The 10,965-nt window shown below is 50.2% G+C and overlaps 3 protein-coding genes across 3 annotated transcripts; 2 read left to right on the top strand and 1 right to left on the bottom strand.

Annotated features, from left to right (window-relative positions):
• Positions 1-797: 797 nt before the first annotated feature.
• FMAN_03271 (uncharacterized protein) lies at positions 798-2,603 on the top strand (the record flags this gene model as incomplete). The annotated part of the gene is made up of 7 exons (XM_041832067.1): positions 798-900; positions 949-1,455; positions 1,505-1,722; positions 1,768-1,989; positions 2,037-2,093; positions 2,140-2,413; positions 2,458-2,603. The coding sequence occupies 7 exons, from the start codon at positions 798-800 to the stop codon at positions 2,601-2,603; spliced, it is 1,527 nt and encodes a 508-aa protein (XP_041682567.1).
• Positions 2,604-3,766: 1,163 nt separating this feature from the next.
• Positions 3,767-8,981, top strand: FMAN_03272 (uncharacterized protein; the record flags this gene model as incomplete). Its single annotated transcript, XM_041832068.1, has 6 exons — positions 3,767-4,336; positions 4,846-4,946; positions 5,003-5,573; positions 5,635-8,160; positions 8,217-8,714; positions 8,775-8,981. 6 exons carry the CDS (start codon positions 3,767-3,769, stop codon positions 8,979-8,981), a joined length of 4,473 nt encoding a protein of 1,490 aa, XP_041682568.1.
• A 513-nt stretch (positions 8,982-9,494) lies between these two features.
• Positions 9,495-10,889, bottom strand: FMAN_03273 (putative acetoacetyl-CoA thiolase; the record flags this gene model as incomplete). Its single annotated transcript, XM_041832069.1, has 4 exons — positions 9,495-10,497; positions 10,585-10,657; positions 10,721-10,770; positions 10,825-10,889. The coding sequence occupies 4 exons, from the start codon at positions 10,887-10,889 to the stop codon at positions 9,495-9,497; spliced, it is 1,191 nt and encodes a 396-aa protein (XP_041682569.1).
• Positions 10,890-10,965: the final 76 nt, after the last annotated feature.

Raw genomic sequence — 10,965 nt, forward strand, 5'->3', positions numbered from 1 at the left:
CAGTCAACAAAGTTTGGTGTATAGAGCATTGGCGCCAAGAATTGATACAAAATTCAGCGTTAATGGCCCTGATGCACTCAAGATCAAGTTGTGATCTGGTCAGGTTGGAGACTGTACATATATGCGACGAACGCGAAATCACCACATCGTATTGAGCGATCACCCAATACATCTAATATGTGTGGAGGATGTGGAACAGTATCTCTAACAACTATCGAACGAGTCGATTCTACTGGGTTAACACGGCATATAACAGAGATGCTAGATTATCTTTTTGTTTTATGTCTTGATCAGGTTGTGTTCACCGAGAAGAAAAGGCATTCAAGGTCTGGTAGGCATGGTTCAACACCATTGTTCAGATCTCAAAAATCACCTCAGGTAGCGTGTGGAGTCAACAATTTTCACTTGACTTACCTAGGTACCTATTGTTGGCTCTTACCTTCATGGAAGGCGTAGGTAATACCTAAGGTAGGTACCTAGAAGACCAACACAGACATTTCTTTACTTGCCGTTTGGCCTTGCAAAAAGTGCGCTGTTGTGGGAAAGTGAGGTACAGGTGCTCTTTTCGAGAGTGAGGCAGCGGTTCGTTTGAAGTAGGAGCGAACCACCTCAGTTTCCAACCTCACTTCGAAATTTGGACCACTCTCTACCACTGCCTTAGCTCTTAATTAATTCATGCACTTCTTTGAATTCGTCTTTTCTTTCTCTTTCGCTCCACAACGCCTTGATCCTATCGCCAACCAACCCACTTCCTTCTATCACTCCTATGTCTCTTATGCTTCTGACTGGCTATGAACATGTCTTCTAAGGCGATGCTCTTTTTCTTTTTGGGAGTGACCTTTCTTACGGTCTTCGCGACAGAGGCGCACTGCTTCTCATGGAGGCCGCGACCTGCGGATGGTATGTTTGAGAGATCGCGCTGGCGCTTTGATGCTAACATCACCACAGTAGGTTACCAGGTTACACTCCAGCACCCACAACGCGGTAGCGATAACGCCGCCCTTCTCAACAAGCAATCGGAGAAGAGGTTATCCAACGTTTACACTACCGCACTACAAGAGCTTCAAGACCTGGAGTCTGAGCCCCTCTGCCATCGCATCGCTGCACGTCTGCTAGTCAACAACTGTCACCTCCTGGATGGCCAAGACGACGCCAAGGTCCATATTGATAGCGGGAGAGCAGCTCGCGACTTTGTAGATTCTTATGCAGCAAGTCTTGCTATTTGCGACTTGGAGCGCGGCAGTTTCAGAATTCCTGTATCTTGCTCCAAGTTTCGAGAGGCAACCTTGGCTACCCTTTCTGCTTCACCTATCCCACAACTCCATGTTTCGACCGTTGAGATTGATGAGTGCCTCGAGGGCCTTGCTCAGTCAGATTCGGCTTGGAATACATGGGTGAGCTATCGCCACAAAGCGTTGAGGTTCTGCGATGCCGCAAGGGCAGATCACCAGAAAGGTTAGTGACCGCCCAACCAAAGACATGCCACACTGACCGTTCATAAAAGATGAGAACATCCTCCTTTATCAGAGGATCACTAAAATTCTCGAGAAACTCACCCACGATATTGAGGCAGATATGGAGGCACGATTCCATTCACTCAATCGAGCCTATACTGCCGCAAGCCAGTCTGTTCAAGACATGGGGCCTCATGTTCGACATCTCCGTACAGAGATGGAAAGAGCTAGTCAAATTCTGCGAGATGATTTGGGCCGCGCTGCTCAGGTACATAGCCATTATCTTTCTAGGGCCCGCTACTGACACAGGCAGGACTCGCGCGATGTCGTGGAAAACGGTCTCAAGGAAACGAAAGTGCTCCACGATCTTTTGGAACTTCTTACTCGCTCAGTTCAAGAGAAGACTGCAGACATCGTTTCATCACAAGAGGTTGCTCTCCAAACAAGCACAAAGCAGTTAAACAACGAGGTCGATATACTTATGGCAGTGCTGGGCGCGGCAGTCTCGTCGTCTGTTTCTCTTCAAAATCAAGTGGTGAGTCTGCTGATGAATCACTCGGAAGTCAAGGTTGACCATTTAAGGAAATGACGGAATCTCGGAGTGCAGATATCCTAGAGAAGCAGGCCCAAATCGAAAAAGTAAGTACCGGCTCCCATCCTTGAGTATTCTGTTAACCAGCTGAAGGGTATGGGGAAGCTCGAAGAACTTGCCGAAGACTTGCTGGTCAAGTACGATAACCATGAATCCCGCCTCGACAAGGCCTTTCGAAAGACCGGCCAGGTCCTGGACATACTTGATGCAACTGCTGCATCTGCCAGTGGATTGAAAAGCTCTGTATTACGCAGCTTCGGGCTTTCGGGAGTTTGGCCATACATTATTTGCCCATTTTTATCGCTTGCGATGGGATCTTATGGCCTTCAACCTTCCCTTGTGAGAAACATATGGCTCGTCGGGTTTGGTAAGTTTCTGACCTTGTCAAAAGACTCTCGCTAATTGTAGCAGGCGAGTTAATGGGCATGGTTGTGTCAAAAGCAGATTCTTATAAAGATGCTTTCGGCTTTCCATCGATAGGCGAAACCCCTGCTTCAACCTTCAACGACACGTTCAACGCCTCCCTCTCGGGAGAGAACATTCTCAAAAGCGTTTGATGCTTCGTTATCGTCACCATCCAAGTGAAGGTGAAATAAAAGGTCGGGCTACGTATAGTGGTTGTTTTGGGATTCATTTGATACCAGGGCAGACATGGGATTATGAACGGGATGGGTACTTTCAGACTTGGCTCGCATTTATCATGTCTTTTTTTTTATTAACTCTCGGGATTCGGGATTTGGGATACGAGCTAGATCACGCATGGGAACATACGGAGTACAGAGGCGGTATCAAAAGGATCCTGAGGAATTTCGTGGCGCCAGGAGCATATCAGTTTGCTTTGAGCATAGGAGTTTTGCCAGTCAATTTCACCACTGCATCATTTGCCTTTCCATATCCGGCATCGGAGAAATTAGAATTGATTGCCCTATGAACCAACCTGTATTTGCAAATGTTGTTCGTGTCTCCACATGAAAGTTTCAGCCTCGTCGCCATAAGAAACAATAAAAACAAAACAGTTGCACAATAGTAGCATTGACTTTCTAAACGGCGTTCATTATAACCACTTAGAATTGAAGCCAGAAGTGCAAAGAGAAGAACAATAGGAAATAATGGTTGGTGGGGCTCCTGGTCATGCTACACAAAAGTTTCATCATCAGACAACAAGGCTGAGCCGTCGCTCATTTAACAGTGATAAGATATGGCCGAGCGCACGAATTAGAGCTCGCTGAGAACCCCACAATGCCTATCACCACGTGATTCTTCCAGTAGAGAATCGGCGTCACCCTAGCCGCGAGCTCGCAACTTTGTATGCAGCTGGGTTTTACATCCACGACGAATCACCCCTCGCCAACACACATTTTAGCCTTTGGGTTCTCGTCGTTTTCACTATACGTTTTGCGCGAACTCGTCTCCATGTAGAGTTCTACTGGCGCCGGCATTTCTTCACCTGGTGTAAGTCTTTTCCTTGTCGATGATGTCGCGAATTGCTTCTGCCATTCGCCCGTTCTCCTGATCTCTTGGAGGCGCAGTTCACCAACACGCATGACAACCATTAGGTTTCCAGCCTACGAGCATGCCCGATCGTGAAGTGTCTAGCATCATGATTCTGACATATCGGAACTCCACCGTTTCAAACGAAATAACCTACTAACGAGGACTTGTTTAGAACAGAATGAACAGCCAGAACCTTGGCCCTGTAGTATACGATCGAGACCGCGAGATGGAAGAACGACACCGAGCTTTACAGCAGCGTGAGGAGATGGCCCGTCGGGATCAAGAGAGAGAACGTGAACAGCGCGATAGAGAGCGCGATCGAGATCGAGAGTCCAACGACCGGTACCAATCCACACCTCACCATAGCAGCGCCGGCTCCATTCCCATTCACCAGCCGGTCGCGTCGCGGATCTCTGGCGCAATTCATAGTCCCGGCGGACTTCTTGCGAATCACAACGGAAATCCTCAAATTCCCCTCGGTAACCCACCAGGTCCTCCCCTGGCCGCCTTCGGAGGGCCACTCCAGAGCGAGCACAACCGACCGGTCCAACACGGTGGACCAAATAATACCAATACACAACCACAAATGTTCGCGCCGATGCCGCACGGTGGACCGCCGACATCGACACAAGCTGCTGCCAACAGTGTCGCGGCTGTGTTTGGCGGTCCTTTGCAGCAACAGCCTCCGGAAGGCCAGCGTGGGGGCCAGCAGGGCGCGCCGTTTAACCCAGCTGCTGCATCGGCAGCTCATCAGCTTCCTGGGGGAATTACCCAAGGGCAACAACCTATTTTAAACGTAAGTTTCATTGCAATACAGTTCCTTTTGCGACGGGATGTTGTCATTGGAGGGGTACCAGCAACCTTACATGCGCACGTCGCAGCCACCCGCTAAGTTTGCGTTTGCTTTGCGAGCTGGTGATGCGACAGCGCGGGCCGCTGTTAAACCACCCACAAACCTTTGCCTTACTTTTCTATCCAACCCAACTTCATCTACCCCTCTTCTTATTTCTCCAAATTCCCTGACGGCTCTCGTGTGAAACCTTTACAACTCGTCACATTTTGTTTGCCTAGTGCCCGTTTTCTTGCTCTCGCAGACATTCTCCAACATGGAGCCTCATGCTCTCCTGGCAAGTCTTCCGGCGAATCCAGGCGATCTTGTTGGTATCTTCAACCATGAAGGAGAAGGCATGGCGCTTCTCCATGGACAAGAATCCGGCGTACCTTTGTTCTATTTTACTCTTATTGTATAGCATATGTTCTACTGGTATCGCTGCGTACATGTTTGCTGACTGCTTTTCTTTCCAGGATGCGCTCACCTACCTTGACCAGGTCAAGGTCCAGTTCCATGACCAACCAGACGTCTATAACCGATTTCTGGATATCATGAAAGACTTTAAAAGCCAGGCGTATGTTACTGATTGAGCCGCCACTTTTGTCGTGACCTCAGCTAACGCAAGGACAGTATTGACACACCAGGGGTTATCAACCGAGTATCTGAGCTCTTCGCTGGGCATCCAAACCTGATTCAAGGGTTCAACACCTTCTTACCTCCCGGTTATCGTATCGAGTGCGGCGCTGGTAACGATCCGAATACAATACGAGTGACCACACCTATGGGTACCACAGTTCAATCTATCACAGGACGCGGAAACCAGGGTGACGGTCACGGTCCTGCCACAGCTAACCAGCCCTTGTTCCCCGAACGAGGTAGCCAGTGGCAGCAACAGAGACCGCAGCATAGCATCGAGAGCCCAGAGGCACAGTTCAGTACCCCTGTTCAGAATGGTGCAAGTCTATTTGTTCAGGCTGCAGCCCACAATGCTGCTTTCAACGAGAGCAACAACTCGGGGCAGCGACGTGCTTTGCCCCAGGGCAGCACAGGTCCTGGGGAGGGGCCAAATGCGCGCCAGGCCTTGACACCCACTCCTTCTGGACAAGCTGGAGTAAACGGCAATGCAGCGAATCAGGCAAACATGGAGCGACGGGGGCCAGTTGAATTCAACCATGCTATCAGCTATGTGAATAAGATCAAGGTAAAAACCATTGCTCATGTCCCAACTTCTTAAAGCGTCAGATGTACTAATCATGGCAAAGAACCGGTTCCAGGACAAGCCTGAGATCTACAAACAATTCCTTGAAATTCTTCAAACCTACCAGCGCGAACAAAAGCCTATCCAGGACGTTTATGCGCAGGTTACGACCCTGTTCAACTCGGCTCCTGACTTACTCGAAGATTTCAAACAATTTCTGCCAGAATCAGCTGGACAGGCAAAGCAGACCCCCAACCGCATGGACGATGGACCCCCGTCTGGACCCAACCAGACACCACAGCCTGCTATGAGAGATGGACAAAAGATGCCTCCTCTTGGTAGCTTTGCGCCGCCTGCAAGCGCCACTAAAGACAACAAGAAGCGACCCCGAGCCGACAAGCAAGCTGCTCAGCCTGCAACCGTTCTTGCAGACGCGACCTTAATTACACGGAATCTGCCTCCAATTGCGAATGGTCACAAGAGGCCTAAACTTAACCATACCAGACCAGGAGGTGATAACTCAGCAGTTGAGCCAACTCTTACGCCGGTTATGCCAGAGCCCTACCCTGCTAAACCCTCCTCGACATCTAGTCAGGAGGAGATTGCCTTCTTCGAACGCGTTAAGAAGTTCCTTAGTAACCGATCTACTATGAACGAGTTCTTGAAGCTTTGCAATCTCTTCAGTCAGAACATCATCGACCGAAACACATTATTTCACAAGGGTGCGTTGTTCATCGGCGCAAACCCTGACTTGCTGAACTTCTGGAAGACCTTTGTTGGTGTTGATACTCAGGATGTCATCATCGACAATCGTCCTGCGCCCCCGACAGAGAAGGTGTCTCTCAGCAACTGTCGTGGGTATGGACCTAGTTATCGATTACTTCCCAAGCGAGAGCGCCTCAAACCCTGCAGCGGCCGGGACGAGCTCTGCAACTCTGTTCTCAATGATGAGTGGGCTTCACACCCTACGTGGGCGTCGGAGGATAGCGGATTCGTTGCTCATAGAAAGAACCAGTTTGAGGAAGGCCTGCACCGTATCGAGGAAGAGCGCCACGATTATGACTTCAACATTGAAGCTAACATCAAGTGCATCCAGCTCCTGGAGCCTATCGCACAAAATATGCTCGCCATGTCTGCTGCTGAGAGGGAAACGTTCCAGATGCCTGTTGCACTCGCTGGACAAAGCACGTCTATTTTCAAGCGCATCTGCAAGAAGATATATGGTGATCGAGGTATCGATGTTGTTAATGACATGTTCACCCATCCTTTCGACGTGGTGCCTGTCCTATTGGCTCGCATGAAGCAGAAGGATGAGGAGTGGCGGTTCTCCCAGCGAGAATGGGAGAAGGTGTGGCATGCCCAGACTGAGAACATGCATCTCAAGAGTCTGGACCACATGGGCATTCTTGTCAAGCAAAACGACAAGAGGCACTTAACTGCAAAGCACTTGGTCGATGTCATTAAGACAAAGCATGAGGAACAGCGCCGCGAGCGATCGTTGAAGGGTGATGTCCCTCGACATCAGTTCAGCTGGGACTTTAGTGACAAGGATACCATCATTGATCTTCTGCGCCTCATGATGCTGTACAGCTTGCACAATGGACAGCACAGCAGCCAAGAAAAGGAACGCATTCTGGAATTCTTCGAGTCCTTCATCCCTGCCTTCTTCGATATTCCCGAGGAGAACATCCAGGATAAGCTTCCCAAGATGCAGCCCGATTCTGGCGAGGATGAAGTGGAGGACCACACGCCTGCAGAGCTGACCAACGGCCGCAGCCGACGTAACGGTCGAAAAGGAGATCTACTTAGAGGAGTTCTTGATCCTGGCCGTAACGGTAGCAAACCCCGCGGACATAAGGAAGACAGCGCCTCAGGAAGCAAAGAGACAACGCCTGATGTTACTTCAGCGAATGAAGAGGAGATGCCCGATGCTTCCGATGACGTTGCCAACACTGACGTTTCTAACGAACGCTGGATACCCAATATCCCCAAACCCGTTGTCGTTGGTCAGAGCGAAGAGATACTGAACACTGAAGGCGAGTTGAAGGCCGATGGATTCTTCACACGACCATGGTACAACTTCTTCTGCAACCAGACCCTGTTCGTCTTCTTCAGCATCTTCCAAACTCTATATCGACGTCTTCAAGATCTCAAAGAAGCAAAGGAGGTTGTGGCCAAGGAGGTTGAGCGTCTCAATAAACAGAAGCCTGCTCGGGATATTGGTTTTACTGAGAACCACATGAAGTTCTTCGACACCAACGATGACCCAGACAGTTACTGGCCGAAGACCCTTGAGCTCATTGAGGAGTATATTTCCGGTGACGTTGACGAGAGTCGATACCAGGATGTAATGCGACACTATTACCTCAAGACTGGATGGAAGGTGTACACAATCCAAGACCTGCTCAAGACCCTCTGCCGTCTGGCCCTTACCTGCAGTAGCACAGATGTAAAGGAGAAGACTCCTGACCTCATTGCCCAGTACCAGGCCAACCGCGAGCGAGAGGAAACAAGTTACCAGACAGAGATTAGCGCCCGAAAGTTCGCTGAAAAGTGTGTTAAGGATGGTGATATTTTCGTGATATGCTGGGTAAGTTCAAGTCACCATGACGATTTCTAATTGTCAGACCTCTAACAATATTACAGTTCCCCTCCAAGTCTGAGGCGACCGTGCGATGGCTTCAACGCGAAGAAACAACTTTCTACATGGACGAGATGCAACTCCGTGAGCGTTGGCAGTATTATATCTCATCCTTTATTCGCGTTGAGCCCACCGAGGGAGTGCCTAGATCGAAGCTCCAGAAGGTTGTACTCTCTCGCAACCTTCCCTCACCCGACGCCGATGCAGACGAGGACTCCATTCCTAAGGCTGTCTCGTATAAGGAGAACCTGACCATTAGTATTTGTCTTAAGAGTTCAAAGATGATCTGGGCTCCGGAGACTTCTGAATACGTCGTATATGACCAAGGTCCCAAGTCAGCAGAACAGCGTGAGCGTCGCGACAAGTTCATCCGCGCCCTTAGCGCCCATCGAGAGAACAAGCTTCTCGAGAAGTGGGTGCACAATCCCGCATGGACGAAGGACCTGAGTCCAGAAGAGGTTCAAGAGCAAAATAAGAACTTCCGCAAGTGGATGGACGACGGTGTCGTTCCGCCCAGCGCTGCTGAAGACGTGGAGATGGATTAGCCCTCTAACTCTCGCCAGCAGCAGGAGCAGGGACGAAAACGTAGCAGAGAAGCTGCGCCCACAAAGCCTGCAGCGACCGTACCAAAGCCAAGCGGTAAGGGGTCACGAAAGAGGCCTGCGGAATCGCTCGCTTCTGCTCCGCCAAACAAGAAGACGAGATACAGTCCTCGGATTACCAGGGCACGATCTGGGAGCGACGAGTCGCGCAAGGAAGGGGGTGAATAACTTTTAAAGGAAATGAATGGGGATGGTGTGCTTGTACGGAACTCATCAGCGGTTTGGTTGTTTTTGTTTTTTTCATCCTTTCCTCTATCATTTTGTTTTTAGTCTTTGAGATTCAAAAGGCGACAGGAAATTCGCAACCAGAAGGCTTGCACGCACATCACTTTTCCTATTATAGCGAGGTTGATACGATGTTTGAGGAGTTTAGAGCTCCTTTGGCCTGTACTCTAGAAACTATATAACCAAGCACGTCATGATTGATATCAGGATCGAAGTTGTGCAGTTAATGTCATCATATCAAGAGTCAAGCCTTAGTTGGTCTCCTGTGAATTACAAATGGTATTTATATCTCTTCCTAAATCCTAAATGGCTATGTAAGGGTATACCATGGAGCAGTCAGATATCGTAGGCCATATCAAGATGCGTCAGATACAGCAAGACAAAACTTTTCCTTCCATCGCACCACATGCCTGTTTAATGTGTCATCTAAATCGTCAATTATCCCAGTCGCCCCTTTTATTGCAGGTTCTCGATAACCATAGCAGAAGCACCACCACCACCGTTGCAGATACCAACGGCGCCAATCTTGGCCTTCTTCTCCTTGAGGACGGAGGTAAGCGTGGTGACAATACGGGCACCAGAGCATCCAAGAGGGTGACCGATGGCAACGGAACCACCGTAGACGTTAACCTGGTCAGGGTTAAGACCAAGGATCTTCATGTTGGCGAGGGCAACAGCGGAGAAGGCTTCGTTGATCTCGTAGTACTCGACCTGGTCGGCGGTCAAGCCAGCGTGCTTGATGGCCTTGGGAATGGCCAGAGCGGGAGCGATGGTGAACCGCTCAGGCTCACGCTCAGCATCACCCCAACCAAGAATCTTGGCAACAGGCTTAAGGTTGAGCTCCTTGAGCTTAGCCTCGGAGACGAGGACAACGGCGGCGGCACCATCGTTGATGGGAGCAGCGTTAGGGGCAGTGACAGTACCATCAGGCTTGAAAGCAGGGCGCACAGCCTTGAGCTTGTCGACATTCAGATTCTTGACCTCATCGTCGCGCTCAACCTTGATAGCGGGCTTGCCACGGCCACCGGGGACCTCAACGGGGACGATCTCAGTGAAAAGACCAGCCTCGGTGGCAGCCTGAGCCTTCTTGTATGAGTTGATGGCGTACTCGTCCTGAGCCTCGCGCGTGAGCTCGTGGTCCTGAACGCAAAGCTCAGCAGAGATGCCCATGTGGTCCTTCTTGAAAGAGTCGGTCAAACCGTCCTTGAGGACACCATCGACGAGAGTCTGGTCGCCGTACTTGGCGCCGTTTCGGAGGTTGGGGAGGTAGTGAGGAGTGTTGGACATGGACTCGGTTCCACCAGCAACGACAATGTCGGAAGTGCCGAGCATAATGTTTTGGGCACCAAGAATGATGGCCTTGAGCGAGGAAGCGCAGACCTTGTTCACGGTCGTGGCGATGACAGTCTGGGGAAGGCCTGCACCGAGGGCACATTGGCGAGCAGGGCCCTGTCCAACGCTGGAGGCAAATCATGTCAGCAACGAGGTCGCAGTTATCTCAATTTTCGAGATCATGATGGCGGGGTAGAGAAAACAAGAGACCTACCCAGCGGAGAGGACATTGCCAAAAAAGACCTCGTCGACATCCTCAGGCTTGATACCGGCACGCTCGACAGCTCCTGTGGACAGTTTTTAGTACCTGGAATGTTTTTTTTGTTCGTGGTTGTGAGGTTCAATCTTACCCTTGATGGCGACAGCTCCCAGTTGAACGGCGGTCTGGCTCGACAAAGAGCTATATTGATATTAGCCACTACACGACAATGATCTGGCAAATGCTCAAGCTAACCCGAGGAATGAGCCGATGGGCGTACGAGCCGTGGAGACGATGTAGACAGGAGGAAGGTTGGCCATTTTGGAAGATTTGATGTGTTATGATGGAAGATGACAAAAAATCAGGAGATCGTCAGCGGAGAGCTTAAGGTAGTTT

This window comes from Fusarium mangiferae (genome assembly GCF_900044065.1).
Source record: "Fusarium mangiferae strain MRC7560 genome assembly, contig: FMAN_scaffold006, whole genome shotgun sequence".
NCBI lineage: Eukaryota > Fungi > Ascomycota > Sordariomycetes > Hypocreales > Nectriaceae > Fusarium > Fusarium mangiferae.